Genomic DNA, 24,150 nt, shown 5'->3' with positions numbered 1-24,150 from the left:
AAATAGTATTATATTATAATAATGTTTGAGATGTCGAGTAGTGAAAGGATTGTTATAATAGCGGACGGGACAACGCCGGTCGTTTTTTCTCGTGCTCGTCCGTGTAGTACGAGTTTCCTGATCGTGCCCATGTGTTGCTCGAATGTGAAGGAAGAGATTAATTTTTATGTGTTGTTGATTGGTGATTGTTGTTGATTGCCGTTAATTAATTAACGAATGTGATGCAATGCGCTACATCGGATTATAAGAAAGGATACTTTCCTCATAATGTTTTGGATTTTTTGGATTTCAATTATCTCGTTCCGGGTGAGTCATTGAATTGATACTATTTCAGCATTGTTGTGTATTGCTTGTTAATTTTTTTCTTCTTCTTTGTGCGTGTGGATAGGGTTTTATGTAATTATTATTTCAGCCTTATTAGAGCGCGCGTTGGAACACTTTTTTTTTTTCAGGTGATTTGGATGAGAGTAAACCGTATCAATACATTGGTGATTGTGGTTCCTTTAAATTGTTGTCGACTAGAGTGTCTATTAAAGCATTGTTGGTTAGCGTGTTTGTAAAATGTTGTGAAACCGTAGTTTTTCTAACAGTTCTTGGATATATTGCTTTAAGCCATGGTTTTTTTCAAATTGCCTTCAACGTTTTTGTTTTTGTGAATTGTTGACAAGAACGTTTTTCTAACAATTATCGGTTAAAGCATTTCCCATGTACCAATTCGTTAGAGGTTCCGCAGAGGAATATGGACGAGGTACATGTGTGGTTCAGTAGTAGTAGTCAATTGTTGATCACGGGTATGCAAAAGCATTAAGCACCCCACCCCTGACGGCATACGCTGATTGTTGGTAAGTGTTTTTTACTCAATTTTTAATAAGCGTTTGCTATTCCATTGTTAATCAGAGTGTTCGCTAGTCCATCGTTGAAAAGCATTCGCTAGTTCATCAGTGTTTGTCAGTTCATTGGTGATTAGAGCATTTGCCAATCTATTGTTGATTAGAGTGTTCGCTCATTGTTGATTAAAATCTTTTCCGATGATTGATTGTTTGAAACAGTCTTAACCGATTGTTCAAAGGTAGTTTTTCAAATGATTGTTTTGTTTGAATTTTTTTTGAAATAAATGTTAGTTGGGAATTTTTTCTCTTGATTTTCGAATGATCGTCGATTGGACTTTTTTTTCAATGATTATTGGTTGAAATTTTCTTTACCTCATTGTTGGTTGGATTATTTTTTCTTTTTTTGGATTGTTGATTGACAGATTTTTACATCTGTTGAGAGGGAGAGAATGGTAGTTTATACATCGAATATTTAGCAGTTTTCCAAAACCATTTTCAATAGCGTTTTTAAAAACCACTTGCTGTTTATGATGCCATTTTAAAACAATTATTAATCAAAAAGGTATTTAGAAGTACGTATCATTAAAGAGTATTCTTCTCAAATTTCCTTGAAATCGCTATCAAAAAAATTTTCTTTGAAAAAACATGAGTTACAAAATAAGATAAAATTCAATTTAGAGAATGATATAACGTACGGAAACTTATATCTCACTAAATTACCTGGGACAAGAAATTGCCATTGACAACAGAATCATTAATGAAATAAACCGAAGAATCAGGATCGGATGGAGCACATTTGGCTAAAACTGTGTAATTCTGAAGAGGCACATGCCGTTGCGCCTGAAAAGAAAAGTGTTTAACCAGTGTGTGCTACCAGCACTGATTTATGGAGCTGAAACATGGGCACTAACCAGCAAGACCATACAAAGGCCACAGACAACAAAATCATGGAAAGATGTATGTTAGGCATCACAAGGACAGACAGAAAACGAATCACTTGGAGAAGAAGCCCCACAAAGTTGTATGATATCATGGAAAGAATTAAAGGTTTAAAATGGAAATGGGCTGGACATATTGAAAAAGACAGGGCAACAGAGGGACATATTGCAAGAAGACAGGACAATAGATGGACATATTGCAAGAAGACAGGACAACAGATGGACATATTGCAAGAAGACAGGACAACAGATGGACATATTGCAAGAAGACAGGACAACAGATGGACATATTGCAAGAAGACAGGACAACAGATGGACATATTGCAAGAAGACAGGACAACAGATGGACCACAAGTATTCTAGATCGGTACCCCCGTGGTGTTAAACGTCCGAGAAGGCGTACCAAAAACAAGATAGATCGACGAGATCCGATAAGAGTAGCTGGAGTCAACTGGATGGCAGGAATAAAATGGAAAAACCAGGCGGAGTAAAATGGAAAAATTTAGAGGATACCTTCATCCAACAGTGGATTGAAAATGTTTGTTGTTGATGATGGTCTCGCTAAATATCAACTTCTCACACGGCAGACAAGCCAAACAATGACAAATATTTGTTATATTGGCGATAATTGATATATTTTTATAAAGGACCATACAAAGTCGCAAATGAAAGGCTTGGAACTTCCGAAAATTCACACCAGAACATGCAAAGAAAATCTGTTTCATGTCAAATTCATGGTCGAGCATGATATAAAAACCATCTATAAATTATATCTGTATCTTCTTATTATAGAGTATGGGGGGGGGGGGAACAGGTGGCCTGCGAGGTGATTTTGTGCGGCTTCCGACAACGAAAAAATATTATGTATCAAATTAAATTTGTGATCATTATTTAAGCCAAGGGTTCTCCACCTTTCGAAGAGTGCGAGCCACATAATTCATCTGGAAAAGCCCCCTAGGTTACTTAAGTGACATGTGAAAATGCCGCAGGTCACTTAAGTGACCTGCAAGTGCACGGCATCTATCTGATAACACAACCAGATAAGCAATGAATATGTTTATGAAGACGGAAGGGAATACAATGCCAGGGTAATTTTACGATCTCCGACTTTTCCAGGTGCGGCTTATACGCCGGAGTGGTTCTCCTGGTGCAGCCCGCGACGCTGCAGCTGACCACGAACAGAGAGAAGTTGGCCACCACTGATATGGAGCTTCCGGGTTTAATTCCGGATATAGAAACAAAAAAAATTGATGACTAAAATTAGAGCCTTTTTAGAGGACTCTTTTTGTGTCTTTAATCATATTTTATTAATAGGATAAGTCAATATATTGATGACGTAGCTCATTGGGCGTCGTCATCGATACACAAAAAAACAGCGTCACCGGGCACCCTTTATTCAAGAATACATCGCATTGATATGTTCTTCTATCCCGTTACGTCATTGGCGCACGCAATCGCCGGGACAGGTGAAATTGAGGAGAAAATTTTTTTTTGTCCGGGAGAACACAGTACATGTAAAAATATCCCGGAATCTCTTCTATGAAACCTAATCGACAACCGATCGATAATTTACGTATTGGTGACGTATGTGGGAGCCGATAGTAAACTATTCAAGGTTAACATACTTGGTCAATCTTCACTCGATTGGCGACATTTCTCTGGACGTAATAATAACTTTTGTATTGGTAAAATCATTTGGCGATGTTTCTCTGGATCAAATTATTTTTGGAAATTGTCGAGAACCCACGCAAAATGTGTTGAAATTAATTTTTGCATTTGTTTCAAAATTTGCAACCCCCTTCCCTAGACAGCGGGGAGGCTGGGCTGATAGGGCCCCAGGCTGAGGAGTAATTCTAGAAATTTACAAAAAACTATTGAATGGGGTCCACTGAGAGTTTATTCAAGGGTACCAAAGGAAAAATTGTTGATAGAGGAATGTCTGAAAAATAGAGTCCAAAAATTCATTGTTGATGCGGAAACATGCATATGAAAACCGCAGGTTGTAAAGAAATATTGGATAAACACAATGTTGAAAAATTCGTTGTTGATAGAGAAACGTCAGAAAACAAATGCTGCAAAATATATTGTTAGCAGAGAAACATCAGAAAACCAATGCTGCGAAGTCTATCGCCAATGGAAAAACGGTTAAAAAGCAATATTAAAAAACTATTGTTGCACAAAAAAGTTCCAAAAATGGCGAAAAACTTATTGTTGAAGGATAGAAACGTCTAGAAATCAATGTTAACAAACTATATTGTATATAGAAAAAACTTCCAAATCCATCATTGATGAAGAACCATTCAAAAATCAATACTGAAAAAGTTTAAAATAGGTATCAAAAAAAGTCGAAAATTAATATAAAAAAATTCATTGTTGATAAAAAAATGTCTTGAACGGAAAATAAAGTTTAAAATCTATTGTGTTGATGGAGAAACATTCAAAAATTTATGTTGAAAATTTTGTAGATAGTGAACAAGGAAAACTAATGTAAAATTTTCATTCTTGATTAAAGAAAACCGTTTTTGGTAGGATAAAAACAAAGTTAAAATATCTATTATTGATAGAGAAAATTCCAAAAAAAATGTAAAAAAAAACACGTTGTTGACAGAAAACAATGTTGGAAAAAAAATGTGTTTAAAATCCATTGTTGATGAAAAAAGTTTCGAAAACTGATATTGGAAAGTTTATAGATAGCGGAAAAGTTGAAAGCTAATATAAAAACTTTTATTCTTGATTAAAGAAAACTATTTTTTGTTAGAGGAAAACGGAAAAACTACGTTAAAATTCCCATTGTTGAGAGAGAAAGACGTCAGCAAGCTAATTTCGAAAAACACATTATTGACAGAGAAAACTTGGAAAAATGTCAGAATAACACAGAAACGTTAATCAATCAATGTTGAAAAATACCACTGTAGGTAAAAAAACGTTGTAGGAAAAAATGTTCAAAATCCTGAAAGTCAATGTAAAAATTTTCATTTTTGATTAAACAAAACCGTTTTTGGTAGAGGAAAAACAATTGTAAAATAGTATTGCTGTGATAGAGAAAACTCTAAAAACACATTGTTGACAGAGAAACATCAAGAAATCAATGTTGGAAAAAACCATTGTACGAAAAATGACCGAAGAAAAAACATTTAAAATGCATTGTTGATGGGGGAAAAACATTAAAAACATTAAAGTTAAAAGTTTGTTGACGAAATAGCCGAAAACTAATGTAAAAATTTTCATTCTTGATAGGGGGGTGCTCGAAAAACAGTGTTAAAATATACATTATTGAGAGTGACGTCAGAAAACCAATGCAAAAAGGTTATTGCTGAAGTCCAAAAACCATCTTTAAAAATTCAAATATTGATAGAAAAACGCTCAAGAGTATTTACTGTGTTCACTAGATACACGAGTCTTTTCCCTCCAGGGGCCCCACTACAACAATGTGGTAGAACCATGGCCTCTTTAAAATGTTAAAATTCAATTTATTTTTTCGTATATGTAAAAGCCACGTTTCTTACCACGTTCTTGAACTTGGCAATGGCGGTAAAATAGGTTTTGTGTGTGGACCTTCATTCTATTTTTCCTTATTGTCCTTCAAAGAATTCGAGCTACTGCACTGAAAAAAAAGAAAACGAAATAAAAAATTGCCAAACAGCTCGCCAAAGCCACACGACTACGCCGCTGCCTGCCTCCGACGTCACGACACAGCTCTGACGTCACAGAAGCCGCATCGTCACGAGAAAAACCGAACACACACGTACCGTGAGCCGCGATTGGTCGGCAGCGGTGTATATGCCTCCATGATGACGTCAGGGACGTCCTACGTCACGGGCGAATCCCGGGAACCTGACGTTTCACTGGGAAAATATATAGTCGACAGCCATATGAAGATCTCGCGTAGTATCGGGAAAGCAACCGTCCAGTTCAGACACGGGATAAGAGACAAGACTTTGGGATCTTTAAGGAACTGATAAGAAAACACACACAGAGATAAGATAAGTGTTGTGGTGTTTTGGTTTCCGAAACACAAAGTCAGTGACGTACATTTATGTAAACCGGAACCGGACGTAAACAACATTACTTAGGATGTATGTGGAAACAAAGGGACTTTACCTGTTTTAATTCGGAAAGATATAAACATTCCATTGTGAATTCCGTCGTCGTGATCCTGTTTACTGGAGGCACTAGCACCTGCTGGTATGCCCCTGGGCTCCGGAACGGATTGCTAGTGACATGTGAGTACACCATTTACATACTCCACTGTCTTTTTTTTTTCAAGGTGACGTCCGACACATGTCGGTGGAACACGTGTTTCACACACGAGCGATTTTCCATCATTTTCAAAAAAAAAATCAATTTGACAAAACAAAGTACTTATTGTTGATTGATAATTCTCAATCGATCGTAAATTTTAAATAAATTATAAATTTAATAAATTGGTGGAACACGTGTTTCCCACAAGCGTGATTTCCCATTTTCTTCGTCAGAAAATAATCACTTATTAATTAATAATTCTCAATTTACCATAAATTTTGAATAAATTATAAATTTTATAAATTAAATATAAACTTTAAAAATAATTATAATTTTCACATCAGTACAGTATTTAATTTTATTTGTAAACAATTTCATTAACCTTGGAAATCAAATAAAAATCGTCGTTTTTTTTAAATGAACTATATTAGATCAAATATAAATTAAATTATATTTAAATAAATACATTTCAGAATATAGTTTACATTCTTATTATTCGTTTTCAAAAACTTTCAATTTTTAATCAATAAAATTTCTAAATATAATCTCATTCGCATTGTTTTCTTGGTTGTACTCTACGAAGTGTACGGAAATCCGCTTACAGTTACTGAAAACTTGTGTATTGTCATATTAAGTTAAAATAATTGAAAAAAAATCCATACAAAAAATGTCTGAAACTTTTAATTTTAATTTTTTTCAATTTATATATATTAATATGTTTATTATAAATGTAATATAAATGTAAATTATGAGTTTTAATTCAAAAATTATAATGTGAAATTCGTGTAATACCGTATGGATATATACGGGGGGAGGGGGGGAAACGCACGTTGCCGCCTTTTCTATCTTATTTTTTTTCCAGCTGTGTGCGATACGCCACCGCCGTCGCCGCCACTGTGCCGTCAATAATATGCGCGTTTAAAGGCAATGACGTATAACCGGATGACGTGGGCGGCTGTTGCTCGGCTATTGGCTGACGTTCGCCCGTGACGTCTTCAGACGTCACAGTGCATGAGAGAAAGATATTTTCTGCTCTCTCGAACATTCACGTGGATTTATCTGTTTTTGCTTCTTTTTTTTTTGCGGGAAAAGGGAACCGAAAACAAATCAAAAATCGAATACACGGAAAAAAAATTTTATACAAAAAAATTTAGCGAAAAAATATCGAAACTTTTCTATATACTAGTAAAAATTAATTTTTTTGCTCTTTAATCATTTCTAAATTACTTTAATTTTTTTAATTTTAAGAATTTGATTCGGAAAATGAACGAATCTGTTAGTTCGAACTGTTAGAACGAATCTGTTAGTTCGAACTGTTAGAACGAATCTGTTAGTTCGAACTGTTAGAACGAATCTGTTAGTTCGAACTGTTAGAACGAATCTGTTAGTTCGAACTGTTAGAACGAATCTGTTAGTTCGAACTGTTAGAACGAATCTAGTTCGCTGTATTCCACTCGGAATGCAGGATTCCGTGACTACTACATGTTATATAAGGTTTCGATATGACCACTGAGTTTCTATCAAGGCCCGACTTGGAATTGAGGGCCCCCAGGGATTAAGAAAAATCCACGGTTGAATATGTTTGATCAATCAACGAATATATGTTGTTTATAGTGGGGTCCCGAATCATAGGGTCTTGGCCTAATGCCCATATGGAAAACGAACCCTGGTTTCTATGTAACAGCACTTTTCAATAGTTCGTAGTGGGAAACTAACGAACTTCCGATTTTTTTTAAAAATTGTTATTCAGAGTCCCTTTTGGAAAATTTTAGGATATTTTAATAAATAACTGGGACGAAGTAGACACAAAAGTGTGAAACTGATGAATCGAAACCGAAAGAAAAAAAAACCGAACGCGTAACCTTGACCTAAGAAATCTGTATCATAATCTTGGCTTTGATGATTGCTATGATCTTGACATAGTAATGGTTATCTTTATGGTTTCAGTTCAGATTGCTAATCTTGATGATAGAAAAGCGAAACCCTAAAGGGGGGGGGCCTTGGCAATGGAAACCGAAACCCCTTTGCTTTCATTTTGGCGATGAAAACCAAAACTACGGCCTTAGTAGAGAAGGAAATAGAAACTATGACGTTGATCTGAGTAGTGGAAATCGAAATTATAAAGTTGACCTTAATGATGGAAACTGAAACCATAGTATTGATCTTTGCAATAAAAACTGAAACAATAGCGTTGATTTCAAGTATGGAAACGGAAACGCTAATTTTCGGTGTTTGAAACCGAAACCATGTTTATTTGGCAATGGAAACTGAAACCTTTACTTCGATTTTTTTTTTCTTCTTTTGGCAGTGAAAACAGAAACCTTTACTTCCTTTTTTTTTCGGCGATTTAAACTGAAACCTGTACTTTGATTTTTCGTGATGGAAACTGAAACTTTTACTTTGATTTTTTTTTTTTTTCAGCAATGGAAGCTGAAACCTTTACCTTGATTTTTTTGGTGATAGAAACTACAACTTTTCCTTTGATTTTTTGGCAGTGGAAACTGAAACCTTTAATTGAATGTTGAAGATAGCAAATTGAAACTATACAGTGGATGTTATTGATAGAAACCGTTAAGTTTTAAGACGTGCTGTGTAGTCCAGTGTTTAAGATATCTGACTCTTATCCTGACGACCCGGGCTCGAATCCCGCAATGATCAATCACGCTACTTCTGTACAAATACGGAACTCAAACTTGATTCCAATGTTCCAAATATCCTTAGAGTCTTCCTAAACCCAGTTTACAGACGTGCTGTGTAGTCTCTAGTGGTTAAAATATCTCACTCTTATCCTGACGACCTGGAATGACCAACCGCGCTACTTCTGTACAAATACGAATCTCAAACTAGATTCCATATATACTTAGAGTCTTCCTATACCCAGTTTTAAAACGTCAATTTTACCTTAGCTATGAAAACCGGAACCATGACCTTCAGCAACCGAAACCGAAGCTATAGCTTTAGGCATAAAGGAATTAAATACAAAATGTTGTTGCTCATGGGCTAACGGGGATTATCTAACTTTTTGCTGTAGAGACCCTCCCGAGTTTCAAAAAAGTGTCCATATCACCCTAAACCTCATTCCTATCGAAACTATGCTTTAAAAAAATAACTATTACTCAATATTTTCACTTCATTTCGATACCTCCTTGAGATGGGAAGTGGTGTGTGTCGGGTCTTTCAATATTTTTTGTAAATTTGGAAGTTCTCACAGCTCCAGTGTGAGATCGCCAAATTAATTTCACAACACTAGTAACTCACTGCTCTACTCGGATCATTTTTATATCATGCAGAGAAATTAAATATCCATGAAAGAATGATAACTTAGTTCTCCTCTGGGAAGCCAAAAAAAGGGGGGATCTTAAATGTAAATATGGATGATGTCCAACTGGAAAAAGCATGGTTGTCGATGAGCAATATTGGAAAAAGTATATCACGACGTGACACAAGCGACGACCGACACCAAACACCAAACGAACGAACTACTCCTTCCCTTTCTTATCTCTTCACTAAAGGAATTCACAGGTGCCTCATGACGTCAGAAGACTGTATTTGCGGCGCTTTGGCTCTTAAATCCTTCCACACACTCCATCTCCACATACGTAGTACAGAAGAGGTTCGTGGCCTCGACTCTAGTAGAGGAATGATGTACATACATACCCATACACACAGATAATGTCCCACTCTCTCCCATCTGATCTATCTGGGGGGAAAACCTACGTCAGCAATGATCCATAAATAGTGGAGGAGAGGATTGTCAATGACGTCACTGTGTACTCTGTCTTTCTCTCGGTGTGCCTCAGATCGATACCATATTCCCAACACGGGGGCTATTTTTAGTAACCCCCCTCGCCCCAACATTGCCTTGAAAAGCTGCTATTCTGGCTATTTCGGGAGCTTTCGCCTGATCTCTCTCTCTCACTCTCTCTCTCGTCCCGTCCCGTATCTTCCGTAAACTCCATTAGACTATTATATATGAGATCTTTTGGAATGATCAATATCTCTGACGCAATTCCCGGATTCCATTGGATGGGACGAGGGTAGTGCTTCAGCATTGACCATAAGAAGAAGAAAAAAAATAAGGTTGTCTCCACGGCTGCTTTGTAATACCGATATTTATAACTCGAAAGCTTTATTGATTCAAAGGGGGGAAACTTCCGTGATGATGTGATGAATTCCGTGGAAAGAATAAATTATTTTATTATTTTTACCTCTCTGAAGGAAACTCATTGCCACACAATGAAAACGAAATGATAATCTTGATAATAGTGATCGAAATCGAAATCATAATTTTGAGCTTACTATTCAAAATTGAAACTAAAAAATGTATTTAAAAAATCCTAATTGAAATATTGATCAGATAAATCTAAAGAAAAATATTGACTAGAGATATTTAAAACAAATATTGCTAGAGAAATCGAAACCCAAATAGCAATCTTGACCGCATTATTCACAACCAAGGTCATGATCTTTGAAAGCGAAACCAAAATTATAATTTCGATGGTGTTACCTAAAACAAAACCAGACCTTCGAAATCGAAACCCGAACACCATGACTTTTGAAATTGAAATCCAAATTTCAATTTTGGTCATGTTATCTAAAACCGAAACTATTACCTTTCAAATCGAAACCCAAACACATGACCTTTGAAATCAAAACCGAAACCGTGACCTTGAGCTTATCATTTAAAACCGAGACCATGACCTTGAAATCGACCAAAGAAAACTAAAACCGTAAATCTAGACAAGAGAAATGGAAACCGAAACCATCAAATCGGAACACGAAACTGAAACTATGATTTTTAAACTTGAAATCCCAAGTCTCTTGACCCGAAAAATTGAAACCAAAACTACGGCCTTGACCTTAGAATCGAACTATGAATTCGACCTTAGATTCAAGACTGATTTTGACCTCAGAATCGAAACTATGATTTTGACCTCAGAATCGAAACTATGATTTTGACCTCAGAATCGAAACTGATTTTGACCTCAGAATCGAAACTATGATTTTGACCTTAGAATCGAAACAAACTATGATGTTGACCTTAGAATTCGAAATCTCCGCCAACGAAATCGAAACTATAATTCTCAGCGATCGAACCTCTGAAACTACGAGTGTTTGATTACTCTAAAAAAATACGAAAATAAAATTTACTAATGTTCAATTTGTTGTGAAATTCATTTTGGGGGAATATTTCATGAGAATCTTCCATGTCGAATTTCATGTAAGGAAACCACATAAAAGTATGGCAGAAACTGATTAGTCAATGTTTTTACGTTTCCCTGATCCACCATTTTTTTTTTTCTCTATTTTTCATGGGGAAATTTTCAATTTCCCATCCAAATTCACCAGAAAGACTGGCTGACTACTTCTGCTGGGAATAAAAACCATGTCCGGCAAACCCCCATCCAGCCAATCACAAGCCAGAGCCTATGTCTTTGGATAGCCAGAAATTGCAAAGTTTCTCTTCGAATACCACCGTTTCAAATCACAGCGAGCTACGAATCACAGCCAAGCTTATATGATTTGCATCGTAGTTGTCGTATAATTGTTATCTCTAATTATCTTAAGATGTATTCCGTTTCCTACCAGTTACCTAAAGATTTCAGTTGGTTTTTTGATCACCTGTATGACACCGAACTTAGTAAGTTGTGTGACAAATTTTGGGGATTTTATTTTGGTGACGACAGTGCAGTGTTTATGAAATTGTAATCTGGACCTCATCGTGGTTTTTGATATTTTTGTGTCTGTCCTGTATTGTTCTAGCCCCCGAGCTGACGAGTCAAGATTCAGCTACCACTTTCACTTCGGTCGCGTCCTCAATATCCGTAGAGTCGGTAGCGGCAAGCGCCACCACCACAACAGCGAGCAGGGTCTCTTCCAGCAGCGCAGCCGCTGGTATCGAGCCAGGAGCCAGCAGCTCGTCGGAGCCTGGCCACCACCACCATCACCACCACCACCAACAACAACAACGACAACAGCAGCAGCAGCTGGTTTCAGCAGCTACAGTCAGCAGCAGCAGCAGGAGCACAAACGTAGAACAGAGTGCCACACAGACTGGGGAAGCCGCCATGCTTCTAATCCAACCACCACAGGTAAGCGAATGCGAACACACCAAGTTCAAACTTGTGTTATCATAAGTCAGACATGTTCAATACCCATGGCCTGCAGGTCAAATGTGGTCAATTCGGAGTCATCCGATTGGCCCGTTACCTCAAACCTAATTTCTAAAAATGAACTAAGCGACTCAGTTCCAGGTCACTTGAGTAACCCGTGGTGCCGTTCTACATCACTTAAGTGGCCCGTTACATATTCACAGATCTAAATGACCCGCGGCATTTTTTCAAATCCTTCAAGCGGCTAGCGGCACATTTAAAAATCACTTAAGTGACGCATTCCATGGTTCCAGATCACTTTACTGACGCACGCCATTCTTCCAGATCACTTTGGTGACCCACGACATATTTATAGATCATCGCGGCACATTCACAGATCACTTAAGTGACCTGCAGCATATTTACAAATCCCTTGGGTATCTTGAGGCGGTGTCCCAAATCACTCAAGCGGCCCACGGCACATTTACAGATCATTTAAATACTCAGCGGCGTTGTTTCAGATCACTTAATTAAGTGGCCCGCGACGCGTTTCCAAATCAATGAGATAAGCGACCCGCACTCTCCTAAAGGTTGAACGCCCTTGTCATAAATGTTTCGTTGATCACAAATTCTTAATAAATATCCGTTGTGTTTTGTCCTCTTTTGCAGGCCTCGCAGTTCAGCAGCCCAGGAATTCTTGCTTCAGAATACATAGGCCTGCCCTTTTCGGAAGAATCCTTGGACGAGTTCAAGTTGCCTCCACTGGAGTTCGGAGTCTCGACCGAGTCCTTCCTGACGTCCGAGGCTACGGCGGGGACCGGAAGCCCGGTAGGAGGAGGAGGAGTAGTGGAAGAAGAGGACGCCTTCCGGGACATGTTCCAGCAGGACTCGTCCCCGTTCGCGACCACAGCGTCCGCTTCAACGGTCATCTCGGCGACCACCTCTGAGGACACGGTCACGTCGATACTGACGGTTCCGACGACGGTCACCGCGGCCGCGCTGCCCAGTTTCCAGGAGACTTACTCGCCGAGGTACCGGAGATCGGACGTCTGCGGGGTCTTCTCGTTCAAGTTCGAGGACATTCCACCCGAAGACGATGAGAACGTGCCTATGGAGGAAGAACCAGGTTCGTCAGTGACCTATTAAAATCTTAATACACACAATGCACTGTTAAAGCTATAGCAAACATGGAGGCTGGATTCATGAAAGAACTTGGAAATACGCAAAATACGACTGTGGGTGTTGAATAGGAAATAGGGACTGATATTCTCTCTCGATACAAGTCCTCAGCAGAGGTTCTTAACTTTTTTAGTTCCATTTGTGCCGATGAAAGGAAAACCACGGACCCCTGTACCAGTAAAGTGAAGGCCACGATACAACATAATACACAATAGTCAGTGTATAGCAATGTAAAAACAATGAGTTAATTGTTATGGATAAGCTCACACGTGCGGCCCCCTTAAAATCTGTCCAAGGACCCCTGGTTGAGAATCCCTACCTTAGTGGGAGGAAAAACAAGAACCTGGTGTTTGAATCCCTGTTCCCAAATGATCCAAGGATCTAAACAATAAGCACTGTAACGCCATATCGGTATTTAAAGTAGCAAACCTGACAGACCAGTGAACCTGTTGTGCTGGGAAGTGGTTCCGTTTTCAAATTTTTGGCGATCGTCATTCCCTTGCCATGTTGAACATCAACCTGCAGTTCCCTCGCCCTTGTGTGTCAGGGGCGAGTTTTGACTTGTGTGTGCGCGGCCCATGCCAAAATACTGCAGGAGGCTTGCAAGTCTGAATCAATTCTGAGGGCCGCCCCCCCCCCCCCGCTGCGAAATACTGTTAGAGATTTTGATTTCGGGGTTGCTCGGCCCTGTGATATAGAATGGTGTTTTGTGATTGAGCACCTGCAGCACCCCGATTCCGACATTACTGATTATGGTCATCTATCCAAGACGTTCTTGTGGCAGTAACCAATTGTACAGGTCTAATTCCTCTTTACCACTATGTAGATACACATGGATATTCTCTGCTCAGAATGGCACACTCGAAAAGGTTTGGCGACGCCCCCGAGATTCGTGACGCACAATTCAGTGTAGTGTTAACCTAGTACAATGGTTAATGAGTGTTTGAATATACTGGGTGTCCCAAAACTCTACCCTTAAAATGAGAGGAGAAATAGTACACGCCAAGACGAAATTTTTTTCCAATGGAACCAACAGTTGCAACGCACTTATTCGAGGGATACGTCCATTACCCTCATTTCAGAAATCGCCAAAGTATGGCAACCTCGATCACATCATGGGGAGCAAGAGGGGAATGGGATATCGTTCGTTTTCTGTGTGTGTGTGTGAGAGAGAGAGAGAGAGAGAGAGAAAGAAAGGAAAAAGGGACGTTTTCCCCTTTCAATCCCAGGGTTACTTTAAGAACTTTTCTCTCTCCCTTTTTGGGTGCCAGTGGCTCAAATTACATGTTAACAATGCGCTGAAAATAATAGTCATTTGCGACCTGTTTCCATTGAAAAAAAATTGCTTGGATCGGCTTGTACTATCACCCCCCCCCCCCATTTCAGCGATAGTTCTGTTACATTCCGAATGATAATTGTCAATTTGTACAGTGTTTTGATATTTGTGTTTTGTCTCTTCCCTCCCCCGATACAGAAGGAGATCGCTTCTCGATATCGATGGCGACGTTTTCACAAACTCTTTCCGAGGACGTGCCCACCATAACGACTCTGACGTCGGCGACGCCCGTCCTGGGGCAGTCCCCGAGTAGTTTCGCTGCGGCAGCTTCCCACGAGAGTTCGGGATCGTCTTCGCCGTTCCTGCCGCCGTCATTCGAGAGCGCCGCCAAACCGACGTTCCACCAGCTGGGCCTGGTGCAACAGGTGGCCCACGCTATCGCACCTTATCCACCGCCGCCGCAGTCTTTCACGACGACTGGTGCCGACACCGGTTACGGCCAGCAGCAGCAGCAACCGGTGGTTGTCAAGCCTTCAACTTCGTCTGTGGGGATGCCGGACGTTTCTGCTGGAAGTAGCTCCGCTTCGACTTCGTCGTCTAGTCCAAAGCCCACCAGAGGTTCGAGGCCATCTCTGACTATCAAAGGCGTGACGGGAGTGGCCGAAGCGAGGTTGGTATGATTACAATACTGGCTTACTGTATATGGTTGTATATTATACTCATAATGTAAAGTCAGGGTAATCTTAACACATGGGGCTCCAAGTAAGTTCGGTCTCGCGATGATGAAATTTGTGCTATGATTTCCCAGAACAACAACAACACAAATTGGTAGGTACGTACGTACTTCCAGCTAGGTGTGGGCCACAGAACATCAACATGATGCCGTTAAGACAGCCCTGGCTGTAGTAGTGCCGCACTCATTGACACTAGCTGCAAAGATCAGACTTGAGCACGTGCGAAGGTAGCGGCCACAAAGAGCCGCAAAATAAAATTAAAATTGATTACATGTATCCTGACTTGGATCATTTAATACACCCCCTTCAAAGGAAGGGTGATTGAAGGACCCCCCTCCCCAAACCTTTTTTGGAGCGCGTCCTCCTTCATTAATTTCTAGAAAATGTATACAGTAAAAACATGATAGTAAAATTTTTCACTGGACCCTTCAGCTTCTTGCTCGGGGAGGGGAAGGGGCGTGCATACAAGTATTACAGAGGGCCACAAAATTTCCCTCGCACCCATCACTTGGTCCTTTCATGGCTCACACTAATGTGGACATCAATATCGCTGGCAAGATCAGAGAAAGAGCCCATTCATTTTTTGATGGAGAAACCTCATACACTCAGTCCCAGACTTACGAAAAGGATCCGTTTCGAGCATCGTTCGAAAGTCGAATCATTCATTGAGTCGAAATCACGGCAATTAAGTTTCGATGCTCAAATCTGGGATCAGAAACAGAAAAGGAGCTAGGCAAGTCTGGTTCAATTCTTTTGCGCCAAACACGGCCTACGTTCGTCAATCTATAATTTTACCAAGAATGCCAAATCTTTCGGTTCGTAACTCGAAAAAAATCGCAAGTCCGGGAGAATCTGCATAAAAAATAAATTATTTCTCGCAAGACGAGCAAGTTTGAAGCGGAATGGCCAAACCCCTCTAGTCTTAGGCTGAGGGGATTTCTAGAAACCAAATTAGCTGTCACGGGTTATAGAAATGGAAAGGAAGATAGAAATGGTCAATCACATAATCAGGAATTGGGGCCCGCAGACTTAATAAACATGCATTTTCACTTCAAATTAACTTGCCTAGACGCCCTCGTAAAGCTCAAGACCCTTAGAGCACAGCCCTACAGAGTAATTACGGCCCTGTTCTCAAACCAATATCGGTATCCAACTTTATCCCCCTCCCGACCTGTAACTTATGATAGATAGTATGAATACTATATTTCTCATGTTTTCTTTCCTCTTCAGCAGCCGGATACAGCAGCCTTCGACTCCGACCACACCGATCGGGACCCCCGGGTCGAGCCGATCGTCTCCGGTCGTGTCAGAGACGACGCCTCCTCCTCCGCCGTCGATGTTGTGCGCAGTGTGCGGGGACAATGCAGCCTGCCAGCATTACGGGGTCCGCACCTGCGAGGGCTGCAAAGGTTTCTTCAAGGTAAGAGATCTAACGAGTCCACACATAACCCTACTCCCTATTTACTACTCCTATTATTATTATTGTTCGGAAGAAGAATCAAATTGTCACAATCATTCCAATATCTTTTTTTTTTCTTTCTTTTTTTTTGGCAGCGCACAGTTCAGAAGAACGCCAAGTACGTGTGTCTCGGCAACAAGGACTGCCCGGTGGACAAGCGCCGCAGAAACCGCTGCCAGTTCTGCCGCTTCCAGAAATGCCTCGCCGTCGGTATGGTCAAGGAAGGTGAGTGAAAACAAATTCATCTATAGTCTTTCTACGGAGGTTTTTTAACAACTGGCTGTTGCGAAGATATATATTGGAAAGAGAGAAAATTCAACTGCCCCTGCGGGGAATCGAACCCACGTCCTTTCAATTTCCGGGTGAACGCCCTAGACCACTAGACTACAGAGGCACCGAATCTCTCAATCTTTCCTTGGAGCTCGTGTACACTGAATGGGACCATACATGGACGGCCGGACTAGACTCAGGCCAAGCTCACAACTGCTGACGCTGCCACCAGATGGCGACTTATACAAGGATGACGTCACTCTCCGCTACCAATATATCTTCGCAACAGCCAGTTGTTAAAAAACCTTCGTATGGTAGCGGAGAGTGACGTCATCTTTGTATATAGTCTTTCTGTTCGGGATCAAATCCTCGAAGCAGATGGAATGGGTCCAAGGGAGGGCGATCGAAGCAACGGATTTAACATGAGATACTATGGGTTCACTTGAGTTGAGGGGCGATGAGAGAATTCTGAAGAAGGGGGCGATGTAATGAAAAGTTTGGGAAACTATGGTTTAAAGCACAGTTTCCCAACCAATTTTGTCTCATCGCCACCTTCTTCAGAAATTTTTTTCTCCTATCGCCCCCCCCCCAACGCAATCTTATCCATAGGATTCTATGTTGTTCCCGTAGTTTCTACCGCCCCCCCCCCTGGAACTTTCCATCACCCACGTTGGGAATCACTGGTTTAAAGGCTCAGTACCAACGAAAGAGTATCAATCACCCCATATGGCATTTCTGACGCGACGCATACTTAGTGCTGTCTTAATTCATGGGCCCGTCCGGCACGGCCCATGATGCTCTTAAGTCGGCCCTGCGCATACTGTACGTTAAAACCAGCAAGCGACCCTAAACGCAACTTGAATGAGGTCCATTAACGTCGTCCACTGGAAGCTACTACGGAGCGATAATGAGTCGCGAAACAAGAACATGAGACTTGTTTATCTCCTAGTAGCTTACACTGGACGACTGGCCTAATGAAGACTTCGCGAGCACTCTTGGATGTTTAAGTGAATAACAGGTTATAAGAGAGAGAGAGAGAGCGTAAAGATATCTGTCTTAGACGATGTGTCATTCTCCCGGATGATAGGCAGGGCAGGCTCAACGTATAAGCTTACCCCGGGCGTGGCCCCAGGGTCTTCATTTACACAGGACAGGAGGAGCCTCGGGATAATGAGATATGGAAATATGATTTTCGATTGCAAGTATAGACAATGGTAGGCAGGTACTACGAGCAGGGCCGCAACTGGGAGGGAGGGAGCAGCCGAGTCTCGTGCCCCAGGCGCTGGACCAGAGGGGGCGCAAATTTTATTCACAAACCTCTCCTTCAACATTACAAGGGGGCGCCAAAATGCGCACTTGCCCCGGGTGACGAAGCATCTAGTTGCGGCTTTGACTACGAGCTAGGCAGGCTTTCTCCACCTCAAAACATCATTTTGCCTGGAGGCCCTTAGAGCTGTTAAAACGTCCCCCGGGGGCCCATGCGTTAAGACGCATGGGTCCACCCGGGAGCCGTAAGAGAAGAGGGGCCTCACAAAAAAGAGAACCGGTTGAAATTTTCGACAATTGGCCAATTAGAGCCTCAGAAAAATCACTTGGCCCGGGGCCCCATGTTGCTCCAGGCCGTCTTAAGAACATCTGAGGCCCTCACTGGCAAATATGCACGCTCCCTCTCGGAAATTTCAACTAAAACTCAAGTGAATTTTTTTGAGCCCCTCCCCCCCCCCACTCGTGCCCGGGTAGGGCCATGCCCCCCACATCCTGAAGCAGGGCCCCTAGGCTGGGATCTTTCATGGGGCACCCTTTATGATGAATTTACAGCGTGAGAAAACAAAAAATGATTAAAATCCTCCAGGGCCCCCAGGGCTGGAGCCTTGTCAGCCCACCCCTTGTGGGGGGGGGGGGGCATGGGTAGGGCCATGCGTTAAGATGATACTGCCATGTACCCCCCAGTGCCTAATCCGGGATCAATTCCCAGGAATTGTGGTTCCTAATCTGCAATGCGTCACGGCAATTCGGGGTGCCACCGAATTTCCTCCAGATCGGCTTTTGACACTGCGAGATTTCTAAAATAATCAAAGGCTGTGACGGAAAAGGGCTCAAATATTGAAAAATGAGATCGCTCCCGTTACTGCTTTGCCCGATCTCTCCTAGATGACGCCACCACCCGAACGATCTCTCTTTCCGGAAATACTGCGCAGTTTCATACAGATGTTTTTTTGTTGTTGTGTCTGATTTTTTGTGTAAATGTCGCAAGCAGACGACGAACGAGCGACTACGTCTTAAGCATGGTTAGCGTTGGTCTAAAATTTGATGGTCGTCGTTGTCTTTCGTTATTTTCAGTTGTCAGGACGGACAGCCTGAAGGGACGTCGGGGGCGACTCCCGTCGAAACCGAAGTCGCCCCAGGAATCGCCACCGTCTCCTCCGGTGAGCACAGTCACCGCTCTAGTCAGAGCTCACGTCGACACGACTCCGGACATTGCCAACCTCGACTATTCCTTGGTGAGTTAATTCATTATTAATTCCATATATAATAAATATTCAATTTACATAGCAATCGATTTACATGGTGCAGTATTCAGAGCCGTCTCAACAGCATCGTGGACCCCCCCCCCCCTGGGCCAAGTGATATTCCCGGGGGGGGGGGGTTCCCCCTCAGTGACGTCTTAACGCATGGGCACGGCCCGGGGGCCTCACAAAAATAAGATCCGGTTGAAATTTTCTAGGATTTACCAGGTTGGGCCTCCGAAAAACCACTTGGCCCAAGGCCCCCATGATACTCTTAAGACGGCCCTGGGTCCCGGAAGTATTTGCCTAACAATTTCATTTCACTCTGAAAAATCTTAGTACTACTAGATCACATTACCTCGAAAAAATGGTAATGCCCCCTTCCTCATTATGCAATTTAGTGGTACTAGTTAAGCTGCGCCTATGCATTAAGGCACTATCAGTATTTAGAGAGGAATCGGGTAACACAAAATGTGAAAAAAACATTTGATTCTTGTGAGAAAAAAATTTCAATTACGAATCCATGTGACTCGCCCATGTGTGATTTGGACTGACTTGAAGAAGGGAGGGAGTGCCCACATCATAGACCAGGGCCCCAAGGCTGGGATCTTTGGTGCCTTTCCCCCAAGCCAGACTTTTCACAGGCCCTTTTATTACAATGAATTTATAGCATGGAAAAAAAATGTGGGTAATTGTCCTAGGGCTGGAACCCTATCAGACCTGTCCTTGTGTGTGTGTGGGGGGGGGGGGGTTACAATTTGGTTTTTAATCCAGAGTTTTTCAAACTTACTTTATTTACTCCTATCGTAGCTTCAGCTTTCGTTACCATGTGGGTTCCACTGCCCTTCAGGGAGGACTCAATATCACCCAATTAAAGAAACACTAAGTTAGGCTAGTATAGCGAAATAAATTCATGGGCTATGCAGAAAATCGGGTCCCAACATTGTCACTTGTGCAATGGACCATAAACAGATACTGGCTATTCAAATGTGAGGGGCGATCACTGAAGGTGTGTATAGTGAACGATAGTGGGGGTAGAGGATTTTCCTTCTAAACCCTCTTGCTTATGCAAATAATACAAATTTTTTGGGAAGCAGTATCCCTCTGTACCCACCTATGCACTGGACTGTATTTAGGATGATTTTCTCTTGCATCCCTGTGCAGCAAAATATTTCACCCTTTTTCTCGGTCACCCCCCAACCTCAAAATTTACCACTTTTTCAGTTCTTATAGGGGGTGGTAAGAAAGCAATCATTTTGGAAGAAGGGGGTGGAAGCTGAAAAATATTCGATAATGAGATGTATTGATTCTGTGCTTACAAACTATTCAAAGAGACTCCTGACTACAAATTGAGGTTAACTTATGACACTTGGTCAAGTTAAAAAAAAGTTCTCGAATCAGGTTTCTTTTGACGAACAGAGGCCGCTTGAAGGATCTTGTTATTGGCCACTTAGGTTGCTCAGAATTTTGAATTGGATGTCATAATTAATATTTCAAATAACAATAATATAAGTGATTGTTTTTTATAGAACAAACCCTTGTTAGATCCACAATCACGGCCACAACTAGATACTTTGTCACGTGGGGCAAACCAATCTTTTGGCACCCTTTGTCATGTAGAAGAAGCAGTTAAAGGGTGAATTCAGTGCCCCTTCTGCTCTAACGCCCAGGGCATCAGACCTGGTGGCCCCCCTCCCCACCCCCAGTTGAGGCCTATCTACAATTTCAGATACATAGATTACATAACCATGGATATTTATACAAGTGACTCAGGGTATAGCAAGACTTAATAGCCCTGGGTATACATAGGAGACTTGCAAAGCCATGGGTGTGTGTGTGGGAGACTGAAATAGCAATAGGGATATGGGTGTAGAAGACTTGCATAACCATTTGCATAAAGACTTGCATAGCCCTGGGTAGGAAACGAATAGCAATGCAGATGTCACAAGACTTGCATCACATTGGGTATGTGTGGGAGACTTGAATAGTCCTGGGTATGTGTGGGAGACCTGCTAGTCCTAAGTAGTGAGATATTCAGAATAGATTCGGCTTTGCAGAACCCATTTGTCATGTGTCTGATAAATGTTGAACATGTATGATTTAGGGCAATTTGTTAATAATGATGTTCATTGCTTTTTCCATTTAATGACATTGAACATCCCTGATATTTCAAGTGTTATATACCTCTATTTTCAGTGATTTCGCACATTCATTTTTCGAGCATGTATTAATATCTTTCGTCATTATGAATCTGGGTCAATATTTTGCCATGTGGGGGGGGGGGTGTTCATTAGATCAGGGTCTATAACGACAGTTTTTATCACCATCAGATGTTGATCAAATCATTATCAAATGTCTCCAACTGAGACTTTAATCACGATGAAAGTATGAAAATCCCACAAATCAAAATTTTCCCAATGATTGCCATCAAATCTCTGACAATAGATTTAGTTTATTTAGGATTACCTTCAATGTGTATATGGCGCTATTATATTTCATTCTTCATTGCTCTATAGCTGGGAATATATTTTCAAGATGGGTTTCTTTCTTGTTTCCTATGCAGTATAAGGAACCGAGTGACAGGGATACGCCTACAACTGAGGCAGATCGTGTCCAGCTATTCTACAATCTCCTGACCACCTCCATTGATGTTATTCGCCAGTTTGCTGAGAAAATTCCCGGGTTCACTGAACTCGATAAAGATGACCAGGAACTTCTGTTTCAATCTGCCAGCTTGGAGCTGTTTTCACTTCGTTTAGCGTATAGGTATGTTTCATTGCATTAGATTCTACAAATTATCGATGGTTTCTATCGCATAAAGTGAATATAATTCTGATGTGTTAAAGAACTATTTTTTTCATGGAATATATGCGTATTCAAGATTAATTTTTTAAACGTTATCCATATTCCTCGTACCATAGAATCCAACCAAATGACGATAAGTACACTTTCTGTAATGGAGTAGTCTTATCTCAGGGCCAGTGTCAGCAGATCTTCAGCGATTGGTTGAGTGCCATCCTGAAATTTTCCAACAGCCTTCATGCCATGGAGATTGATATTTCGGCATTTGCTTGTCTCTGTGCACTGACTTTGGTCACAGGTAAGCATCATTTATCAATATCTTTCAAATTATGAAATTTTTTTAGAGGAAATCTGTGTCCTGTCACCACTACTATGCAAGTCTCCTATACATATTCCCTTCACTGAGACTTGCATAGCAATGGTTGGTATGTGTATAATAAACGGGTGTAGCTGTAGAGGGAGGGTATGTGTATGGGAGACTTGCGTAACCGTGGTTATGTTTGGAAGACTTGCATTGCCCTGTGTATGTGTGAGAAGGTTTGCATAGCTATGGATATACAGGGAAGACTGACATAGTGATAGAGGGGAGTATGTGCAGGACACATGCACAGCTCTGGGTATGTGTAGGACATTTATACAGTCTTAGGTATGTGTAGGAGATTTGCATAATTCTGGGTGTATGTGGGGAAACTGGAATAGCAATGGGGATATGGGTATGCATGAGACTTGCATAGCCCTGGTGTAGGAGACTTATGCAGCCATCGGTGGGGAGTGTGTATAAGAGACTTGGTAGACCCAGGACTATGCAAGCAATGTAAACAGGAGACCTCTTATCAATGGTCGGTATGTGTATGGGAGACTGGTGTAGTTGTGAGGGAATATTATAGGAGACTTGCATAGTCTGGGTATGTTTGGGAGACATACATCACCCTGTGTTATGTGTTGGAGACTTGAGTAGCCTTGAGTATGTGTAGGAGACTTGAGTAGCCTTGAGTAGCCTTGAGTATGTGTAGGAGACTTGAGTAGCCTTGAGTATGTGTAGGAGGCTTGCACAGCTATAGATATGCATGGGGAGACTGACATAGCAATGGGGGAGTATGTGTATAGGAGACCGTGGGTATGTGTGGGAAACTTGCATCCGTCTAAAAATACATCTATGACATTTATATCCCTAGAAATATGTGGAAGGTATCCCATAGAAATGAGTAAGAAGCTTGCACAATCTCCTTGGATATTGCATCATAAATAATTAATGGGTCATTAATGTTTTGCCTTTATTTATTACTTAAGGTTTTTTTGCCATGCTGATTTCTGCTGTACCCTCTGAATAGCCCAAAGTACCCTCGGGAAGGTGATGTCTGGGCGATACAAGTTCTGGAAACATTGGCATAGAGCCATAGGAACACAGTCAGCATTATCTGAAGCCCAGACAAAATGGGAAAAAGAGCAGACAGTGTTGCATAACTGTTTGGATTGTGCTAGAGGAAAAAGGAAGTGGGGGGGGGGGAGAGAAGGAAGGGAAGATGTGCCTCTTTGTTTATCATGGCTCAGCTGTTACAGTGACTGATCATTAGCTTGTTATTGAGACTTCAGTGACAAGCATCCAGTAACATAATGGTTAGGAAGGTTTTTTCTAGACACTTCTTATCTGCTTGGTGTTTGACTAGACTGTTTTTATCTGTCTGGATTTCGGGCAGAGAAATTCCTAGTCTATGACATTTGTGCATGTTGTTTTTTTTTTTTTCCTTTCTTTTTGTTACTGATGAGCAGAGATTGAATATCAGAAATGTTTTTCTGTCACTATAAACAAATTTTTGGAAA

At 41.1% G+C, this 24,150-nt stretch overlaps 1 protein-coding gene across 1 annotated transcript in view; it reads left to right on the top strand.

Annotated features, from left to right (window-relative positions):
* The first annotated feature begins 5,674 nt into the window (after positions 1–5,674).
* Positions 5,675–24,150, top strand: part of Hr38 (Hormone receptor-like in 38) — a 29,901-nt gene continuing 11,425 nt past the window's right edge. Inside the window, exons 1-9 of the mRNA XM_089246055.1 lie at positions 5,675–5,991; positions 11,774–12,102; positions 12,772–13,228; positions 14,756–15,227; positions 16,522–16,711; positions 16,846–16,975; positions 19,361–19,521; positions 22,091–22,293; positions 22,449–22,627. Coding sequence (XP_089102181.1) covers positions 5,847–5,991; positions 11,774–12,102; positions 12,772–13,228; positions 14,756–15,227; positions 16,522–16,711; positions 16,846–16,975; positions 19,361–19,521; positions 22,091–22,293; positions 22,449–22,627 — 2,266 coding nt within the window. The 5' untranslated portion in view covers positions 5,675–5,846. The remainder of the gene's footprint in view (positions 5,992–11,773; positions 12,103–12,771; positions 13,229–14,755; positions 15,228–16,521; positions 16,712–16,845; positions 16,976–19,360; positions 19,522–22,090; positions 22,294–22,448; positions 22,628–24,150) is intronic.

The sequence above is a fragment of the Pholcus phalangioides genome, unplaced genomic scaffold (assembly GCF_987345545.1).
Source record: "Pholcus phalangioides strain wild (caught in Gottingen) unplaced genomic scaffold, Ppha-v1.0 ptg000016l_1, whole genome shotgun sequence".
In the NCBI taxonomy this organism is placed as follows: Eukaryota; Metazoa; Arthropoda; class Arachnida; order Araneae; family Pholcidae; genus Pholcus; species Pholcus phalangioides.
Note: the sequence above shows the minus strand (reverse complement) of the source record. Positions and strands in the feature narration are given on the sequence as shown.